At 43.1% G+C, this 21807-nt stretch overlaps 1 protein-coding gene, 1 long non-coding RNA gene and 2 pseudogenes across 7 annotated transcripts in view; all 4 read right to left on the bottom strand.

Moving 5' to 3' along the window:
• LOC119274716 overlaps window positions 1-1161 on the bottom strand; it is an 11726-nt pseudogene extending 10565 nt beyond the window's left edge.
• A 1435-nt stretch (window positions 1162-2596) lies between these two features.
• Window positions 2597-10561, bottom strand: LOC119274713 (annotated as a pseudogene).
• On the bottom strand, window positions 10192-13872 carry LOC119274714 (putative disease resistance protein RGA4). The gene is made up of 2 exons (XM_037555435.1): window positions 11146-13872; window positions 10192-10617 (listed from the first exon to the last, which is right to left on the bottom strand). The coding sequence occupies exons 1-2, from the start codon at window positions 13743-13745 to the stop codon at window positions 10566-10568; spliced, it is 2652 nt and encodes an 883-aa protein (XP_037411332.1). The 5' UTR covers window positions 13746-13872; the 3' UTR covers window positions 10192-10565.
• A 180-nt stretch (window positions 13873-14052) lies between these two features.
• The window catches only part of LOC119274715, an 8239-nt gene continuing 484 nt past the window's right edge, over window positions 14053-21807 (bottom strand). The window contains exons 2-8 of one of the 6 annotated variants that reach the window (XR_005135290.1): window positions 20857-21042; window positions 16094-17295; window positions 15415-15521; window positions 15223-15319; window positions 15013-15135; window positions 14700-14864; window positions 14053-14264 (exon numbers count right to left, since the gene is read on the bottom strand). This is a non-coding gene — a long non-coding RNA (uncharacterized LOC119274715). Of the gene's footprint in view, window positions 14265-14699; window positions 14865-15012; window positions 15136-15222; window positions 15320-15414; window positions 17296-20856; window positions 21043-21807 lie in introns of all 6 variants that reach the window. The other 5 variants (XR_005135294.1, XR_005135292.1, XR_005135291.1 and 2 more) reach the window with 5 other exon arrangements.

The following is a 21807-nucleotide window of genomic DNA, read 5'->3' as shown; positions in this document are numbered from 1 at the left end:
GGCCGAGACCCCTCCACCTAAATATGTACCATTGATCTCCAATCTAGTGGTCCAGGATGTCTTTTTCTATTTTTGTACAACAAGCTCAGATTCTACACAAGTCGTTCCCGAAAGATATTGGCGAGCTGCCCATCGGCAACTTATTGTTATTGCTTTTTTAATTGACCAACATCATTGGCAAGTGCCAATAATGAATACATTAAGTTTGGCCAATAAAAATTATATTCATGACTTTCATGTGGCCTGAACTATATTTTGACTATATTTATTGAGACTTAGTGGGGTCCGTTAAATTATACTCCCTCCGTCCGGAAATACTTTCATCAAACTGGATAAAAGGGGATGTATCTAGATGTATTTTAGTTCTAGATACATCTCTTTTTATCCATTTTGATGACAAGTATTTTCGGACGGAGGGAGTAAGATCATGGCTCTATTTCTTATTTTTCTGTCAGAAAACATGAATCGGGTTAGCTCATGCCACCATTTTATTGAAATGCAATCATTGATCCCAAAACCAATTAAATACATGTCAAATAATTTATAACTCCAGTTGCCAATTTGCATAATAGCCTCCACACCGAACTGCTACTGAAAATGTTGCATTAGTTACAGCATAGAGTGATACAGATAATTCATCCAGCTATTTTTTTTTGTCTAATTCATCTTAACTCTGATTGGTTTCATACAAGCTAGCCTATCAATCATCGTAATTTATTCCCTTGTAGTTCTGAAGCCGAAGTCGCAAGCTCTCTGAAGTACGGTAGCAAGTTTTTTACCTTATAAACAAATCTTCTAGTCCATCAGTAGGTTTAAAGATTTTGCAAGGCTGGGTGGAAGCTAGAATCACAATAGATAACACAAGATTAGCGGCCAATCACCAGGGGAAAACCGTGCTGCATGGCACACCTGCAAGAGATGATACAAGATTATAAACAAAGTAGTGTGAGAATTGCACATAACTGAACTGAATATATACCTGAATACAGAGGGTAGCTAAACTGATTATCCACTGATGACCACTTCAAGAAGACAGCGGCGCGGTGCTGAGGAAGGAAATCTTTAGATTTCTGAGATTCCCTGATGCCTTGTTTGGTCCAATAGCAGCAGCATGCAAGAGCAAAGGATACAGCTACCACATAACAGTAGATGATAAATGCTCGGCCCTCCTCTGCTTGCTTTTCATGGCCACACAGCACAGTCTACAAAGGCGGCCAGTTGGAATAGTCTTCCGAAAGAGATTGGCGAGCTGCACATTGGCTGCTTATTGTCATTGCTCTTTTAATTGACCAATAATGAATGGATTAAGTTTTGGCCAATATAAATTATATTCAAGAGACATGTACTTCTTGAATCTAACGCCTTCATTATCAGAAGGATTACTACAGAAAAAAAAATTGAAGCGTGTTTTGATTTATACAGGAGCCAGGTTTCTGGATAATATGTACTAGTAGCAGTTTTTGTGTGAGCCAGGCGGCTGTAGCAGTTTACACAGAAACTGCAGTACACCATTACAGAGGAGAAACACACTGCTATGGCACAAGATGGTGCAGCAGTTTCTGCAGTCTTCTTCAGCTCCATTGCCAAGAACATAGCTTGTTCCTCTTCATAGCTCACGCTTCAGTTCTCCCCCACATAGCTGCCTCGTTGGAAACATACTTGAGCGAGCGCCTCCGTCGTTATTTCCTTCGGCCATTCACCAAAGTCTCAGAGCTCTGGCATGGCACAGGGTACCTTCCGGCTTCCGCCACAGCAACATCAACCTTGACTACATCACACGCATCGTCGTCGTGTTCACTCTACAGCCGTGTCAGTTTGGCATCATCGTCATCGCTTCGTGCAACAACCAGCATATATATACCATTATTGGTTCTCAACTTCGCATATCCAGTCAGACAGTCCTTCTGATAATGTAGCTTGGCAACACAATGTAACACAGGTTTACAGAAACAAAACGATCTTTCTTCACCGGAGCAGAAAGGTTTAGCAACACATGTTACATAAGGCTCAACGTGGCAAAGCCCCAGGCCTAAGTTTACAAAGAAAACAAGCAAATTCATCAGTTCCACTATAAGAGAATAAAATCACTCCAAAACTAAATTTAGGCCATCCCACGCAGGTTCAGTACAGCGAAGTCCTGGCCCAAGTTCAAGTGCAGATCATTGGAGCCATACAGAAAAAATAAAACAGTATATGGTTAGGAGGCACGCCAGAACATCTAGTTAGTGTTCGACTAGCATGAGGATATATGCCACAACTGCACAGGAGGATATATATATACCCGGTTCAACTAGCATAACTCCTCCAAGATTAACTTTCGTACAGATATCATCTGGTTCTTTGCCCCGTTCAGCTTTCGAAGAAAGACAGTTCCAAATTCATGTCTTCTACAAAAACACTACGAACTTGTGTGGACTGCAATCCGGTCCATGAGTGCAAGCGGTTAAGCATTGCCGTAACTACACAGAACATAGAGCATGCCATGGGCGAACTGCATTGCTCGTCGTCCATGATTCTTCAGAACATAGAGCATGCCTTCTGTTCAGACTGAAGCTGATGGCGCCAACAACAAAGCTGAGACACAGGTTATTAAGCGTATATGTAACAAGGAGCATAAGAATTAAGCACCAATTTTGGTGTTACAGGCTTTGGAAACACACGCATATAAGAACAAATTATTTATGGCGCAGCGAATCCCCAAATCATCATCAGTAAAGCAAAGATCTCCGTCCTCAAGTTCAGAACGAAATAAAAAAGGAATATGCCGATTACATTCAAGAATAAAAATGAAACCATACCACAAAGGCCTCTGACCGGAATTCAGAAAGAAACGAGATGAAATTCCAGGGCACCTGGCCCAAGAGAAACAGGGCACCTCCTTCCAGCTCGCTACACATCATGCTACTTGCACATCTTCAGCATTGACAGGCTTACTCAAAGTATATGTGTGTCTCACGCGCCCTTTGCCTGTTCTAGGCTGCCACCATTTTGTCCAGCATATAACATCAATTAGGAAACAAGCCATAACAAACAGTATAGTTACAAAAACATGTAGTATGGTTGCAAGGAACGAGTGACTCATTTCAGTAGAGCAAAGGCTTCTGCTCCAAGTTCAGAAATAAACGAACAAACACCCGACGGTTTCAAGGACAGAGTCACAAACTGGTACAAGCACATGTCATGGTTCAGCAAGAGTAGCTACAATTTTGAATAGTCTTGCACTGCTGTCACGTATAAAACTGAGGTATTGTTTCATCGAGGGCTCAACGCCTCAACAACGATCACTACTCATATATGTTTATGGCCAAGGATGAGAGTCTAAGCAACAATATGGGATTCCAATGGATGTTAGTGTCGTGATGGACTGGAACACATAATCAACTTAGAGCAGCATATGATACTTAATAACTTGTAAGCCTGCAATTTGCTGCCATGGACATCTACTAATTAAAGCTCTTTCAGAATATGTACAAGAACAATATATATTCAAGCATTTCGGTTGCATAAACACAATGTCATACAAAGATTGAAGTTTATGCATCAATGAGGCGGCTCAGAGAATTTAAAACATGAACAATGTCCAACCAGAATATGCAGTGTTCATACCTGGTGCCAGTGTTGCCATCTAACTGGTAGACAGTGTGTAGACATCTAGGTCCTCGCCATGAAGTCGCCGGTGCTGCTCTTGAAGCCCGGGGACCCAGCGAGAAGAGATCTCTTGCATATCCTTGCCCATCCACAGCTGCTGCAAGCTGCCCAACCCTTCTACATGGCTCAAGTTTGGACAGCCACGTACACGCAGTTCGGACACTTGACGGATGTTGGAGATCCTCTCGAGGCCTTCGCAATCGGCAATAACAAGGAGCTCAGAGAGCAGTGGGAAGTCGTGCACAGACTTCAAGCTGTTTATTCCAGTTAACTCAAGCTCCTTCAAGCTGGCGGTATCCTCTCCAAGCTGTCGCGGGAGAGCCCTCAACTTTGGGCAATCAACGAGTTGCAACTCCACCAAACGAGGCAGCAGTTGCAAGCTTGTAGATTGCACATCCTCTTTATGAATGTCAGTAGTTCCATCCTCTTCCTGTTCATCTTCTTCCTCGAAAAAAGACCACTCCTCCCAGTTGGGCATATTCATGATGATCAACCATTCAAGTTTAGGGAACGCAACGAACACATTGCATATGGGATCAACATTCCAGCAGCCAGTAAATTCAGGTCCAATCTTGGTAACCGCATATGCTCCCTCAATTCTCAGATACTTCAAGTTGGGTAGCTTCCCAATCGGTGGAAGATGCACACATGATCGTACATCTCCAAGGAACAAGTGTATTAGTGAAGACAAACAATTGGTACTAAACCAGTCAGGACACCGCCGGCCAATGAATCCTAAAACATGTAGGTTTTCCAGGTTGCTTGGAGGTACTAGATGTTCAAATACCTTCTCAGCAATGCTAACATCTTCAGGATATGGCCCATCTCAACGTTCAGTCCACAACAATCTTAGTTCTTTTAGATGCCTTTTGTCTGTCAGCACTGTATTTGTACTGCAATGGGATGCTCTTTCCAATTTAACAAGAGCAAGATACCTCATCTGCGACAAAGAACACAATTCTTCCAGCTCCCCTTCACCAACAGGATAATCCCTTATATCAGTGAGGAACTTTAGTTTCCCTATGCCTTTTGGAACCTGATTTATTTCGGTGCCAAAAAGATGAAGACATCTTAAACTGCACAAAAGGGTCATTGCCAAAGGAAGAGTGTGCAGATCATTACACTTTCTCAAGCTCAGCACTTGAAGGTTCTGTAAGGAACCAATGGATTCCGGAAGACAAGATATGCTAGTATAATCTAGATTAAGTAGGCGTAGATGTATCAGTTGTCCTATATAGTTTGGAATGCTTTGTACAAGTGAGTAATTCAGTACCAAAACACGAAGAAGCGGAAATCTCTTGAACAATGTATCCTCAATGTTCCGTCGACCATGAATAGTTAGGAAAGTCCTCACCTTAACTTCCACCTTATCCATGCTAGGTAACACTAATTTATCCTTCTTGCTCACAGCAGTAACACGTCGTAGTTTTGATATATTTTGACCCCTTAATGTTTCAACATCTCCAATAAAACATTCCTCTCTGGATATAGTTAAAGCGAGCTGTCTCAAGAGGTCATGCATTCTACAATAAGCCTGGTCAAAATATGTTTTATCTGGTTGGAGGAGATTTCGATGGATTAGCTCATAGTAGTACTCTTCTGCTGTGTCTTCTAGTAGTTGGCCTTGTTGCTCCTCGACGAATCCTTCAGCTAACCATAACCGGGTAACTTCACCACGGCGAATGACAGAATGTTCAGTGTACAAACCACAATAAAGGAAACACTGCTTCAGACTATGTGGTAACTCATCATAACTTAGATATAAAGCTCCTTCTATTTCATCAGAGAACATGCACTGGGACCAGCATATTTGCCCAAAAACCGTTTCCACTCATTCTCCGTTAGATCTCTGTTTACCAAAGCACTAGCTGTAACCTTGATTGCAAGAGGAAGGTGGCCACATTTACGCACAATCTCAATCCCTAAGTTTCTTAAATTCTGCACTTCTTTCTCTTCATTAATGTTCATGCTCTTCCAAAGTAGCTCCCATCCCACGTCTACTGACATGGGATCAACTCGATGAGTATGGTGTACACCTATTCTCTTTGTAATTTGATCATCTCTTGTGGTTACCAATAGTACTCCCGCAGATGTCCCATGTAATGGAGTTCTTAGTAAATCTGTCCAAACAATAGACTTCCACACATCATCTAGAACGAGAAAGAAACTCTTGCCTTCGATTGTTTCTGCACGCTTTTTCAGTAGCTCTCCTTTGGTTTCACCTTGCTCATCATGCACACCAATATTCCGGAGAACCTCTTTTAGAAGAGTAACTTCATTGTAGTCTTGCGAAACACAAATCCATGCATACATTTTGAAGCTTCCTTTTATCTGTTGGTCATTGTATATTTTCTGAGCTAGTGTTGTCTTACCAACTCCTCCAGTTCCAACAATAGCAAGCTTGTAAGGTTTATTGTCCTTGTGAGCAACAACAAAGTTCACCAACTTCCTGCTAGCATGTATGATCTCTTTCCCCACAAGGTTTGGCTCAACAAGGTTGGAACTTCTCATCAGTTTGAATGTTGAACCATTTCCTGTAGATTGTGTACTACTGTTGAAAGTTACAAATATCTTGTCCTTTGAAATGTTCTCTATCTTCTTATTGAGGCTTCTAATCCGAACAGCAACATGACGACGTGACCCAATGTTACAAAAACAAGAGGAAACTGAAAGGCCTTTAGATGCAAATGATTTGCTTGATGATGATGAAGGATAATTAGGCAGTAGCTTGCTTCCTTTACATCTAACCACGTCCAAGATTTCATCTACATCATATATAATATCTCTCAATTGACCAAGCCAATTATTTACTGCTAGCTCTTTTGTCCTCCTTTTCTCAGCATCATATATACAACACTCTATTAGTTCTACTCGTCGCAGCAGTTCCGCGAGCTGTTTTTCCACCCCCAAGATTAGTATGGCCTCATTAGTAATGACATCTTGCAACTTGTTGACACATGATCGAAGCAAAGCTTCTAGTATGGTTGCCATTGATGAGACAAACTCAGCGCTTGAGATCCACCAAAAAACACCAGGGAGTTTTGGGGAATGGCAAAACCTGAAGACTGAAGATGAATACACACGATGTGTTAAAAACTTAAATGCTTTCGAAATGAGACAAGTCTTTATAATTATATAGAAGATATTAACCTATATCACTGTTGAGTTGCTATTAACATATTTTAAAATTTCAGCATAATGAAGTTACACAACATACATAGACACAATACCCCTGGCCCTGAGTAGGGCTACGTATTAAGATATACAACTCCTGAGTTGACACTGTCTTTTCAAAATTATAAAGGGTGTGCTTGTAGATTTGCATATGCTTTAGTTCTGTTTGTTAAAATGATTTACTAGTTTGCTTTTCTCAGCTCAAGCATCATTAAATGGTAGCTTCATAGAAGCATACACATACACTGAACCACAGAAAATGTTACATTGAGTTGCAACATACAGATTGATCATACAGCCATATATTTGTTTATCTGAAACACCTTACTTATCCCTGATTGGTCTCCCATATGCTAGATTAGAAATGGTACTCCCTCCGTCCGGAAATATTTGTCATCAAAATGAATAAAAGGGGATGTATCTAGATGTATTTTAATTCTACATACATCCATTTTTGTCCATTTTGATGACAAGTATTTCCGGACGGAGGGAGTACTAATTTATTCCATTGTAATTAACTAATTATGCACGAAAGTATGTATCAAGTCTTTACCTTACAAACCACTCTTCAACAAGGCATAAAACGTCAATAAAGAGAACCAATAGTGATCACCTTGAAGACCCAGATTGCATGCTCTGATGGTCAGCACAGTTGCTACTTTAATATCTTACAAGACTGAGCGCATAGAACCACAATAGATATCCAGCGAATCACCAAGAGAAAACCATGCTGGTACACCTACAATAGATGAAACAAGATTATCGACGAACTAAAAGGGAACGCCAGCAACTGCGGTATAGATCCACAAGTGCAGAACATTGAGATTGAATATATATACCTGAATATAAAAAAAACATGAACTGTTTCCTGTCTCCACCTCCACAGAGCCACCTCAATCAGTGATGATCAGTGGTATATTCTGATCAGAGTTCTGCAAGGGAACCAGCAGGAAAGGAATGACCAACACAGGCGACCAAGACGAAATTGAACTTGCTATGCATCCTGGCAATAGAGTAGAAGCACACACACATACTCTGATTAACTGGAGAAGAAGAATAAGAAGAACGGAACAAACAACTTCAAATTTCCTGATGCCATACCAGACCCAGTAGCAACAGCCTACTGGAGAAAACAGCACTAGCCGCTGCTATAAAGCTGTATCCCTCATCAGGCTAGACGTCGGAGTCCACCAAGGCGGCCAGCTCCGCCTGCTATGTATGGTGTCTCGACTGTTGATGGAGGCTGGCGGGCTGTCCAATGCTTACATATTGTCATTACTGCTTGATTTACTAGCACTAATCGTCAGTACCAATGAAAGACTTTTGTATTTAGTGATTCCTCCAGATCCAGTCTATTTCCATGAGAGTATTATACCAGACCCAGTAGCAACAGCCTACTGGAGAAAACAGCACTAGCCGCTGCTATAAAGCTGTATCCCTCATCAGGCTAGACGTCGGAGTCCACCAAGGCGGCCAGCTCCGCCTGCTATGTATGGTGTCTCGACTGTTGATGGAGGCTGGCGGGCTGTCCAATGCTTACATATTGTCATTACTGCTTGATTTACTAGCACTAATCGTCAGTACCAATGAAAGACTTTTGTATTTAGTGATTCCTCCAGATCCAGTCTATTTCCATGAGAGTATTATACTACATGTAGCATGTACATGTTTCGTATCCAGAGAGACATTTTTAGTTATTTCTTCCTTTTTTGAAGAAATAGGAAACAGATCGTGAAGTGATTGATAGGGGCATACGGTGGCATATGGTCACCGAACGTATCGGTTACTTGTACAATGTACAACACCGACATCGTAAACTTTCAGCAAGTTGGGTATACCTAAGGCACAAGCTGCTTCCAGTTGTCAACTTGATAACCAATATATGCAGCTGCTTCCAATTCTCGAAAACTCAAGAATGAAAAAGAGGCGAGATTTTTGTACGCCTCCCATCTTTTTCGGTTGCATCAACAAATGTGGTCCATGTGCTGCCAGACATATGACTTAAATCCACCATTTTTTCAAGTTTAGAATTAAGAGTTACGTTGTTAACAGCATGTCCAGAGTTTGCTCAGTTGCAGCTTAATGGGAACGCCCTATCAACAGATCTCAGATTGGCCTATTTTATTTACCTCGTCCAGCTCTTCAATTTACCTACAAATTTGCACAATACGTCTCAGATTGCTAAAACAGACAGGACGGTCAGAATGGGAGTATATAAAATTGTTGTACCTAATATGCCCACCTCATCATCTAGATAGATAGTGGAGTAGTACATTAATATTTCTTGCGCAGAGAAATCTTCCAATTGCATTGCAGAAATCTTGTGTAGCTCACATTACCAGGAAAAGCAGACTGATTTGATTCCCCACATCTCGAATATTCTGAATTAGACCCGGCACCGAATTAAAAATAGCGATCCATGGAGCTCGGGGGGTATTGCAGTGGAGTCGTGCCGGTGCTAAGGAGGGTGAGATAACAGAGAATTTGAGATCAGTGTGCCGTGGAGCACGAATCTAGAGAGAAGCGGGAAGATGCAGGTCTAATCATATGGTGGCTCCCCGACGAACGTCACGATACATGTTCAGTGACCAAATAATCATTGAGATTACCATCAGCAACAGATACAGTTGACAAACCCCTGACTACAGTTTAACTTTTGAGAAATCACAATACCTGGAGATTGCATCCTTAAACCTCTTGAGCAGTATAATTAGCAGCCCTCCACATTGCACAACTTTGCTCAGCAGGTGCAGACCACCACTATCCACATTGCCTCTGTCGATTTGTTGCATCCCCCAGAATTCAAATGAAGGTTCAGAATTTGAAAGGCGTGATTTCAACTGGAGTGTCTGAACTCCCGATTGAATTGTTCAGTCTTTCAACTAGGTAGTTCGATACAACTTTAAGCTGGTGCAAATCCTCGATCTTGCATCTGCATTGCACTATTTTAATTGCTTTGCCAGGATGGTGTAGTCGCAGTTTCTGCAATATCATCGAATCTTCTTTCATCTCAGTTGCAGGGAACAATAATTATTGCACTTCGTGATTCATGCTTCACCATCACCCACAGATAGTGGCTTCCATATGCAGTTGAGCGCCTCTGCCGAAGTCGCCTTCTGCCCTTCACCCAAGTTCCAGAGCTCCTGCTGTGGTTGTGCTCCCGGAGCTCTCGGCAACAGCCACCTTCACCACACTGCACACATCGTCGCCGTGTTCAGTCTGCATCTGTGTTAGTTTCGCAGCATCAGTCATCGTCCACCACTTCTTGCAACAACCAAAAAATATATACATACATATTATTATTTGTTCATGATTTTCAGTTGAACAATCCTTCTGACAATGTAGTTTGACGACACAATACGACACAGGTTTATACAGTAACAAAAATGCTATTCATGACCAGGTCATTCACACAGGTTTGGCCGTACAGGTTACACAGGCAAAGCCTCAGGCCCAAGTTCAGAAACAAAATAAAACGAAATCCATCACTTCCATTGGAAGAATAAAATCGCGCCAAAACGAAAGAATGAAACCATGCCATGGAGGTTCAGTACAGCAAAGGCCCCAAGTTCAGGAACAAATAAAACGAAATTTCTGAATTAAATCCAAAAGGTGATAGCATACCCACAAACGAGACAACGTTCGATACATTCCAGGGCACCTGCCCAAAGAAATTTGTTTCTTCACCAGCTCGCTACACATCCATCATGGAACTTGCGCATCTTCAACATTGAGAGACTTCATCAACTTAGTACGTTTGGTGCTTTGCCCATCGAAGCGTATGGGCCATCAGTCCTACGCCGCCAGCGAAACACACCGAAATAATTAGCAACAATGACAATTGACAAGCACATAAAGTCATAAACACATACTCCCTCCGTTCCAAAATTGATGACTCAACTTTGTACTAAGTTAATACAAAGTTGGGTCATCTATTTTGAAACGGAGGGAGTACGTACAAGAGTTGGTACAATTCTGTATATGCTGAGACGATCAAGCATGAGTGTAGCTACAATCTTATTGTTTTTCCACAACGTCACATACACAACTGGGGTATAGTTTGTCTGAATAAGAGACCAATGCCTCAACAACTATTAGTACTCATATCTGTTAATGGAGATGCCAATATTATAAACTCTACCAGGATAATTATGAGAATGTAAGCAACTTAAGAGCAACATTTTACAACACTTAATAACTTGCACGCTTGCGGTCTGCCAATGGACAAGTACTAATTCTGGAATAATCAGTAAAATGTGTGGCTGCTAAGAGAATCAAATATACAATAAAAAATATCCAACCAGTATGGAGTGTCATATATACCTTGTGCCATCTAACTCCACATGTAGACATCCAGTTCTTCGCCATGAAGTCGCTGGTGTAGCTCTTGAAGCCCAGGGACCCAGCGTGTAGAGATCTCTTGCATATCCTCGCCCCACCCCCAGCTGCTGCAAACTGCCCAATCCCTCTACATGGCTTAAATTTGGACAAGCACCTACACGCAGCGCTGTCACTTGAGGGAGGTTGGAGACATTCTGCAGGCCTTCACAATTCTCAATGGTAAGAAGCTCAGAGAGCAGTGGGAAGTCCTCCACGACCTTCAAGTTGTTCATTCTAATTAAAAGGATCTCCTTCAAGCTGGCAGTGTCCTCTCCAAGCTGTGGCGGCAGAGCCCTCAGCTTCGGGCAACCTATGAGTTGCAACTTCACCAAACGAGGCAGCAGTTGCAACCTTGCAGATTGGGCGTCCTCCTTTTGAACCTCAACAGCTCCATCCTCTCCCATTTCATCATCAGCAACAACTTCATCAAAAAAGGACCACTCGTCCCAGTTGGGCATATCATTGATGACCAACCATTCAAGTTTAGGGAAAGCAACTAACTCACTGCATATGGGATCACCCTTCCCGCAACCAAATAATTCAGGTCCAACCTTGGTAACTGCATGTGCTCCCATTATTTTCAGATACTTCAAGTTGGGTAGCTGCCCAATGGCTGGAAGATGCACACATGATCGTACATAATTGAGGATCAAGTGTATTAATGATGACAAACAAGTGGTACCAAACCAGGTGGGATACCGCCGACCGAAGAATTGTAAAATACATAGTTCTTTCAGGTTGCATGGAGGTATTAGCTGCTCAAATACCTTCTTGGTATTGCTAACATATTCTTCTGAATATGACTCCTCTTCAAGTTTAGTCCACTTTAGGACTAGTTCTTTTAGATGTTTTTTGTCCGTCAACACTGCATTTATACTAGAATGAGCTGCTCTTTCCAATTTAACAATGCCAAGATGCCTCATCTGTGACCAAGAAGACAACTCTTCCAACTTCCATCCATCAATTCCAGTACCAACAGGATAATCTTCTAAATAAGTGAGGAGCTTCAGTTTCCCCATCCCTTTTGGTACCCAGCATATTTTTGTGCCATAAAGATTAAGACATCTCAAACTGCTCAACAGGGTAATGGCTAAAGGAAGACTGTCCAGATGATCACACCATCTCAAGCTCAGTACTTGAAGGTGCTTTAGGGATCCAATGGATTTCGGAAGACAATGTATGCCAGTGTAATCTAAATTAAGTAGACGTAGATGTATCAGTTTTCCTATATAACCTGGGATGCTTTGTACAAGTGAGTAATTCAGTACCAAAACACGAAGAAGCAGAAATCTCTTGAACAATGTATCCTCAATTCTCCATGGACCCTTAACAGTTAGGAAAGTCCTCACCTTAACCTGCACCTTATCCAGTCTAGGTAACACTAACATATCCTTCTTAATGACAGCAGTAACACGTCGCAGTTTTGACATATTTTCACCCCTTAATGTTTCAACATCTCCAATAAAACATTCTGCTCTTGATATATTACGAGCAAGCTGTCTTAAGAGGTCATGCATTTTGCATTGAACCTGGTCAAAAATGAACCTATTTGGCTGGAGGAGATTCCGGCGTATTAGCTCATGGTAGTACTCTTCTGCTGTGTCTTCTAGTAATTGGCCTTGCTGCTCCTCGATGAAGCCTTCAGCAATCCATAACCAGGTAACTTCATCACATCGAATGATAGAATCTTCAACATAAAGAGCACAATGAAGGAAACACTGCTTCAGACGATGTGGTAACTCATTATAGCTTAGATACAAAGCTTCTTCTGTTTCATCCGAGAGCATACTCTGGGAGCAAGCATACTTGCCCAAATACTTTTTCCACTCATTTTCCGTTAGATCTCTACTTGCCAAAGCACTAGCGGTAACCTTGATTGCAAGAGGAAGGCAACCACATTTACGAACAATCTCAATTCCCGTATTTCTAAAATTCCGCACTTCTTTCTCTTCATCAATGTTCATGCTCCTCCAAAGTAGCTCCCATCCCACCTCGACTGACATGAGATCAACTCGATGGGTATGCTCTACACCTATTCTCCTTGAAATTTGATCATCTCGTGTGGTTACCAATATTACTCTGGATGTTGTTTCATGTAATGCAGGCCTTAATAGATCCATCCATACATTGGAATGCCAGACATCATCTAGAACCAGAAAGAAACTCTTCCCTTCAATTGTTTCTGCAAGCTTCCTCTGGAGCTCTGTTATGGTTTCACCTTGCTCATGATGCACACCAATATTCCGGAGAACCTCTTTAAGAAGAGTTACTTCATTGTAGTCTTGTGAAACACAAATCCATGCTTGCACCTTGAAGCTTCCTTTAATTTTTTGGTTATTGTATATTTTCTGAGCTAGTGTTGTCTTACCAACTCCTCCTGTTCCAACAATAGCAAGCTTGTAAGACTTACTTTCCTTATGTGCAACAACTAAGTCCACTAGCTTCTTGCTAGAATATATGATCTCCTTCCCCACAAGGTTGGGCTCAACAAGGTTGCAGCTTCTTATCAGTTTGGATGTTGGACCATTTCTGGTAGGCTGCATACCAGTGTTGAGTGTTAAGAATACCGTGTCCTCTAAAATGTTCTCTATTTTTTTGTTGAGGCTTCTAACCCGAACAGCAACATCACGACGTGACCAGATGTTACAAAAGCAAGAGGAAACTGAGAGGCCTTTACATGCAGCCGCATTGCTTGATGATGATGAAGGATCGTCAGGCAGTAGCTTGCTTCCTTTACACCTAGCCACGTCCAGGATTTCATCAACATCATATATAATATCTCTCAGTTGGCCGAGCCAATTGTTTACTGCTTGCTCTTTTGTCCTCCTTTTCTCAGCATCATATATGCAACATTGTATTAGTTCTACTCGCTGCAGGACTTCTCTGAGATCTTCTTCCACCCCAAGGATTAGTATGGCCTCATCTGTAATGATATTTTGCAACTTACTGGCACATGATCCAAGCAAAGATTCAAGTATGGCCGCCGTGGATCAGACAAACTCGGTAAGGGAGATCCACCAAAAACACCCAGGTGATTTGTTTCAGTGAACGGAAACTGAAGGCTGGAAATGAATGCGCAAAATGTGTCAGCATGCTTTCAAAATGAGTGAAGTCTCCAAAATATATACAGGCATAAAAGACTCCATCGGTACAAATAGAGATGCAGTGCCCTGAATTGGGCCACATATTGAGGTCTGAATCCCTGAGCTGGCACTGTCATTTCGTTCTTTGTGCTTGCAAATTTAGATGTGTTTTAGTTCTGAATGTTAAAATGGTTTACTAGTTTGCTTGGGCCACTGACAGGCAGCTGCATATAGAAGCATACATACTGAACCACGGAAATAATTGCATTGGGTTAATAACAACAAGTAGTGCATAGAAACCATATATTTCTTTGCCTGACCCATCTTATTCCTGATCGGTTTCCCATATGCTAGCCTAGAATATTTGATAATTTATTTCATCGTAGTTACGAAACTAAGATAGCAAGTCTTTACCTTACAAACCACTCTTCCAACAAGGAAAACCCACTGATAGTAAGAACCAATAGTGCTCATCTTGAAGACGCAATTTGCTCCAATGGTCATCCAATTGCTATTCTTAAAATCTCACAATGCTAAAAGGAAAACAGAGGAAAGAGAATGTGATTGCTGCTTCTACACCTGCAATATGAAGAAAATACAAGATTATGGATCAACTAGTGAACAAATGGAGTTACATGCACCCACTGTGTTACAGATCAAAAGAAGTGCAGAGCAGTGCGGTTGAATATATATAACTGAAAGCAGATGTATGTTAGTTAGCACGAACCAGTTCCTGCCTATACAGAACCACATCAATCGGTGGTGATGAGTGGGGTAAACTGATCAGAGTTCTGCAAGGGGACCATCAGGAAAGGAAGGACGAACACAAGCGATCAAGACGAAACTTGCTCTGCAGTAGAGTAGAGGTATACATACATAAGTACAGTGATTAACTAGAGAAGAAGAAGAATGGAACGAGCAAAATCAACAAATATACCTGGGTACAGACCGATGAGAGTGCTGCAAGGGGAGATCTGCGTTAGCAACTTAGCATGAATAGGATCACTTCAATCATCAGTGCTGCAAGAACAGATCTGCGCACGCTGATTAACTGATGATAAAGAAGAAGAAGAAGAAGAAGAAGAAGAATGGAACCAACAAAATCTTGAGATTTCTAAGGTTTCCTTACCAGATCCAATCGGAGCATACTGGAGCCGCCCCCCTCCTCTGAAAAATGCACTGCAGGCTGTGGCTATCGTTATGGCTCTGTCCACTCCAGTATGGTGTCCACGAAGCCTTCCAGTCAAGTAGCAATAATTCGTGTGAGTACATGAACTGGCCCACTGGCCATTACTACTATGTTCGTCTTGTCATATCACACACTGTAGCTACTGCCCCCATTAACTAGCTGTACCGTTGAACAGCTGGGCTTCTTCACATTAGTTTATTCAGCAACTCAGGCAAAGTTTTAAAAACGTAAGGTTTATCACTTGTTAAGAGACACAGATTAAAATTGTTTTATGCAGGCCTAAAATATTAACATGCTTCCAAGAAACATCCGCGTCAATTCATATCAAAATAGTTATCACGAAGAATGTAAGCCAAGCATTTGGCATGCATAAGCAGTCTGACCAGAAAAAAAATGTGGAGACATATAGGACTATTTGTATCAAGTAATAACACAAACTTTAAAGAAACTTCCAGTACCGAATCTCGAAATTTTCTAGTATCTCATTGGAAAACCAGGAGATTCAAACTTTTTTTTATCAATACCAAGCTCTACTTCAATAATTGTGCTGCAATACCAAGCGTCCAGGCTCTAATTCAATGCGTCCATCAACATAAATGCACCCAGCTGGACAGCTTACCTGCTCCGCTTTCCTCTCATCAACCATGGCCTTTAACCATTCAACTGAGAAATATGCAATGCCACATGGATACTGAGAGTGGACATTTTCTGTTTTAAAACTAGAATCTTCAAAAGTAATATCAGTTGCACATTTTTGAGGTAATTAGCCACCACATGAAATCAACTTGCAAAGATATGTATACAAATGCCAGACCATAAAATGTTCAAAATAATCAAAATTATTACCAACAGAAGCTTATGCTAAATTCTGTGCCAACTAACAAATTCTGATTGTCAAATAGTAAAACATATAATCATTCAAAAATGCAGTTATTCATCCACTGTCAAGATTAACCCTCTACTGCAATAAAAACAATCAACATCAACACAATTTTAGAAATAAAGACATTTTCATCATTTATCCATTAGTCTCTTCCTAATCATGTAGGAGTATAAAAGTACATAAAGCATATAGGCAGGAACATCAAAATGGTTTCATAATAAAAGGACCCATATCTCAAAAGATGCATTATACTTATACATGAGAAAACCAACTACTAGCCAATTTTTGGAAGTTCTTTCTAATCTATCGTAGTTTAGGAAGCTGCTACGGCCACAACCCCACACACCTAAATCAACCTGCCAGCCTCCTTTGTCTTAAAATCCTCTTGATCCTGCTCTTTCATATGAAAAATAGTTCCAGAATAATCCAATAACACGGCAAATGAATAAATTAGACTCTTTTATTCTGCAAGAAAAGTAACCATAAATATATAATCACGTAAACTCCAACACTCAAAGAAGAGAAGAACAAAAACTAATCTCGACGAGTCTCCATCAACTCACTTCCCGACGGCATCTGCCAAGAGAGGATGCAAAATGTCACCATGGATTATGATTAGCGACATGTATGACAGAATTTGCACATAAGACATAACACAATTGCCAGTATAGATCACCAAGCGATTTGTGATGCAGTTTACAAACCATTGGCTTGTGTTAATCCAAGCAATCTAGGAGGCTCAACTTGGTGCTAGAGGGTAAGAAGAGCACACTTGTGAAGAATACTTGGAGATTTCATTATCTAGCTAGTTATCATCCTTCACTCTCTTGAGCATCCTAACAGCCCACTGGCACATCCTTCTTTCTCTTCAGCATGAATCCCACGATGATGGGAACCGCAAAGCTGATGGCGTGGATGTCGATAGAGACACAACCCGACTGCAATACAGATTACCAAACGTATGTTAGTTGCAAGGAGCATAATAAGAATCAAGTTTGGTATTACAGATTTATAGGAACAAAATGTAAGAATTGCAGCCTAAATCTAGAAATAAAGACTAGCAAGATGATGCCAAAGGTAGAAAACATGGCAAGAACCCCTCTCAAGCTTTCATGCTCAATGTTTAGATTAGGGTATTTAAATGGAATTTATAACACAAATTTGTAACATAAACCAGACTTTCAACTTTGCTGATCCAACTTTCACCTAGGTCTATGGTGTATTCCTGGGGACCATGGATCTTGGGCGCCTGAACTATGGGGTAGTCACCCTTATCCCCAAAGTTCCGGGTGCAACGGACATCCGACAATTCCGTCCCATCACTGTGATCAATGTGATATTTCGGATCTTGGCCAAAGGGTACGCCAATAGGGTGACCCTGCTCGCTGACTCGATTACGCACCCCAACCAGTCGGCCTTCATTCAGGGCCGTTTTATCCTGGATGGGGTGCTGGTCCTCCACGAGGTCCTTCACGAAGTCCGCTCCAAGCATCAACGGGCGGTTTTCCTGAAGCTCGACTTTCATAAAGCCTATGACACCGTGCACTGGCCCTTCCTTCGGGAAGTTTTACTCCGCAAGGGCTTTGATGACCGCTGGGTGACCAAAGTTATGCAGCTGGTCTCCTGCGGCCGGACCGCTATTGACATTAACGGTGAGATCGGCCCCTTCTTCCCCACGCTCTGTGGGGTCCGCCAAGGCGACCCGTTCTCACCGTTCCTGTTTAATATGGTGGTCGACGCCCTTGAGGCCATTCTGGACAAAGCCAAATCGGCCGGTCACATTCACGGCGTGGTCCCGCACCTTGTAGGAGGGGGGGTCTCCCTCCTACAATATGCTGACGACACCATAATAATGGTCGAGGGCTCCACGTCCGAGATTGCCAACCTGAAGTTCCTCCTCCTCTGCTTCCAACAGATGTCCGGCCTGACCATCAACTTTGATAAGAGCGAAGTGATGGTACCGGGATACCCTCCGGAGGAGGCCCAGGGCATTGCAGACCGGCTTAATTGCCGCCTGGGTTCTTTCCCCACAACTTATCTGGGGATCCCCATTAGTGACTCGCGCCTCACCGTAGCAGACCTCCGCCCTTCCGTGACCCGAATGCAACACCGGGTCGAGCCCTGGAAGGGCCGATCGCTTTCGAAGGCGGCGCGGGTAATCCTCATCAACTCCTCGCTGGCGAGCCTCCTCTGGTTCCTCATGAGCTTCTACAAACTCCATGAGACGCTTCACTAGGAAGTGGCCAAATATCAGTCCAGGTTTTTCTGGGCTGGTGAGGGGGATAAGAAAAAATACCACATGGTGAGCTGGCCGGACATTTGCAAACCCAAAGACCAGGGAGGTCTGGGGATCTTGTCCTCCCGTCGGATGAACATCGCTCTCCTGACCCGATGGCTATGGTGTATCGCCAACGGCGAGGGCGGCCTCTGGCTTACCATCATCAAGAATAAGTACCTCCAAGGGCAACCTCTTGCTTTCTGCCAGCGCTCCGGGGGATCCCAGTTCTAGCAGACTGTCATCTAGCTCCTCCCCGTGCTCCGAATTGGCACTTCTATCTCGGTGGGTTCCGGGTCCTCGACCCTGTTTTGGTTCGACCGTTGGCTTGGGGATTCCCCTCTGGCCGCCCGCTTCCCGGGCTTATTTGCCATTGCGGCTGACCCCAGGATTTCCGTCGAGACGACCCTTATTGACTTAGGGCGCCTCGCCTTTCGGCGCACCTTTGGCCCTCAGGAGGCTGACGCATGGGACGCCCTCCTACAGGACATCGCTCTCTTACCGATGGATGTAGAGGGCGCCGATGACTCCATGGCATGGCGCCTGGAGCCCTCGGGATGCTTCTCCACGAAGTCCTTGTACGCTGCCATCGCCCCTTCGTCGGCCCCTGAGCCCTTTAGCCTGATCTGGGACATTCGACTCCCCCTCAAGATCCGGATATTCCTCTGGCAGTGGATCCAGGGACGTCTCTCCTCTGGGGTTGAAGTCCGCAAGCGTAATGGACCTGGGGACGGGATGTGTCCCCTGTGCGCCACAGTTGAGGACTCGAACCATATTTTCTTCAAGGGCCATTTGCATTTCTGCCCCTAACTCGAACCACCTACTCAGATTTGCCCCTAATTTCAAAGCATGCTCAAATTTTCCCCTATGCCGTTAAGTCACTACTCAGAAATGCCCTTCCGTCCAGTCAAAGGCCTTTGACCGTCAAAGGCCCATGTATACTGTAGCAGACGGAAAGTGCTACAGTATTGGACGAAAAGTGCTACAGTACTGTACGGAAGGGCATTTCTGAGTAGTGACTTAACGGCGGAGGGGCAAATTTGAGCATGCTTCAAAATTAGGGGCAAATCTGAGTAGTAGGTTCGAGTTAGGGGCACAGATGTAAATGTCCCTTTCTTCAACTGCTCCACTGCCCAGTTCCTGTGGTCGTGCTTCCGCGAAACGGTCGGTGGACAATGGTGCAATACCAACTTCCCCGACCTACCCGCGGAGATCCATGCCTCCTCTCCGCGTTACCGCCATATTAGATGGCTGTGCATTGGGATCCTAGCTTGGACGCTCTGGAATATTCGCAACAAGCTCGTTATTCAGAAAGTGCCTCTGCGACGTGCGACTGATGCGATCTTCAAAATGTGTGGCTACTTGCAGCTTTGGCGGCCGCTTAGCCGCCCCCAGGACCGGAGCGTCATCGACACCCTCCTCACCGACCTTCGATCGATGACCTTCCACATGGCGCCCCTGCTTCCGCCACCGCCGCCGGAGCCTGACTAGGCTGGACTCGTTCGTGGCGGTCTTTGTGTGTGTCCTTTTGTTCTTAGGGCTTGTTGAGCTGTGTGCCTGTGCCCTCAGCATTAACCCTTGTGCTTGTGTGACTTTGAGTGTCTCTGTGTGTATGGCAAAAGAAGGATATGATATTATTTTCTCCTTTGCAGGAATCATGGAGCAGACAGAGAATAAGACAGCTGCAGTCACCTAATTGTCGTTACTAAGAAGTTTACACAAATTAAGTAGCTGACGGGGACATCATGGTTTACTGTTAATTGGGTGTCAGGCTGCCGATGATTGCCTATGTGATGCCAAAGGTGGAAAACATGGTTGTGCCATACAAAATGTACAAAAGCTGAGCAGTACATATACACAGATACATAGGGACATCTATTTCGTGGTCATATGATGCTTCGTTAAGCAGTGAACAACTGCCCCTCTTCCGTTCCATCTCCAAACTCTGAAATAAATTCAAACTAGGAAGACTCGTCACCTTGAAGTAGGTAACTCAAATTCAAAAGTTCCATGGTGGTGTAAACACCCTAGGAAAACATATCAAATTGGTCTATCTATGCCACTACATTTGCAAAAAATACACCAGGAATGAGAAGTATCACTCCTGCACAACAGGGCCCCCACATCAAAGCGATGTACCGACCAACCGAGCGAGCTCAAACAGGAGGCCAGGGAGAGCATCAGGTGAATTAGAGGATGAGAAAAACGGAGAAGCTGTACATACCCTCAGAGAAGGCAGCGACAGATCACGAGGAGTTGGTTATATCCTGCGTTGCAGCCTGCACTTCTCCATCACTGAGAAAGGCAAATGCAACTTCATGGGCCCTGCCTTCTCTTAGCCACGCTGATTTGGGGCAAGCGTATAAAAGCAAACCAACAGATATCTCAGCCTGGCCTCTTCAGCTTCAGACTGTAAAAGACAAATAAATTTAGGGTCATTTGTTCTTCATGATTCCTGTGATTATCTTTTGTGTGTCTACAACATATAAGTATGTGGCTGTGCAGCTCTGTTCGGATTTATCTTTTCTTGGAAGATGAATCGATTATCCACATTATCATTGTGCTATGGAAAGTTGACAGGAAAAAAATTGCTTTCAGTAAAACTCTTTTATGAGTCAAGAAATCTAATAGGAATGCATAGAGATATATACACGAAATCAACCCTCTCCATTGATAAACAGAACAATTTGATCTCAACTAGTTTGGAAGACAAACACGGATCATGAAGTTATTGATAGGAGCGATACAGGGGACTGGCATTGCCTCATTGGAGACCGAATGTGTCTGTGAGATACTACTGCAATGAAGTGTCAATATAAGTTATTCCAATGCCCAGTTTGATAATAAAAAAATGCAGCTGCTCCCAATTTTCAATAAACGGGATTGAGAAAAATAGGCGAGATTTTCCTATGCCTCCCCTTTGCCGGATAAATCCCTCGCAGAAATACATAGAGTTCATTTTCATAGCCCCAACAACAACATATCGCAACAATCAGAACTAGTAGTCCAAACGGTTCAGAGTATCAGCCTAAGGGAAAACGCCCTCTCAAATTGACTCCAAACTACATCGAAATTTGTAGAGGTGAAGATGAGAGGTAGCACCCCGGCGCAATACGAGCAGCACATGGCGAGTTGAGCGCCAAATCTAATGGGCGGGCGAGCACAAACATAAACA

Source organism: Triticum dicoccoides, chromosome 3B (assembly GCF_002162155.2).
Source record: "Triticum dicoccoides isolate Atlit2015 ecotype Zavitan chromosome 3B, WEW_v2.0, whole genome shotgun sequence".
NCBI classification, from domain to species: Eukaryota; Viridiplantae; Streptophyta; class Magnoliopsida; order Poales; family Poaceae; genus Triticum; species Triticum dicoccoides.
Note: the sequence above shows the minus strand (reverse complement) of the source record. Positions and strands in the feature narration are given on the sequence as shown.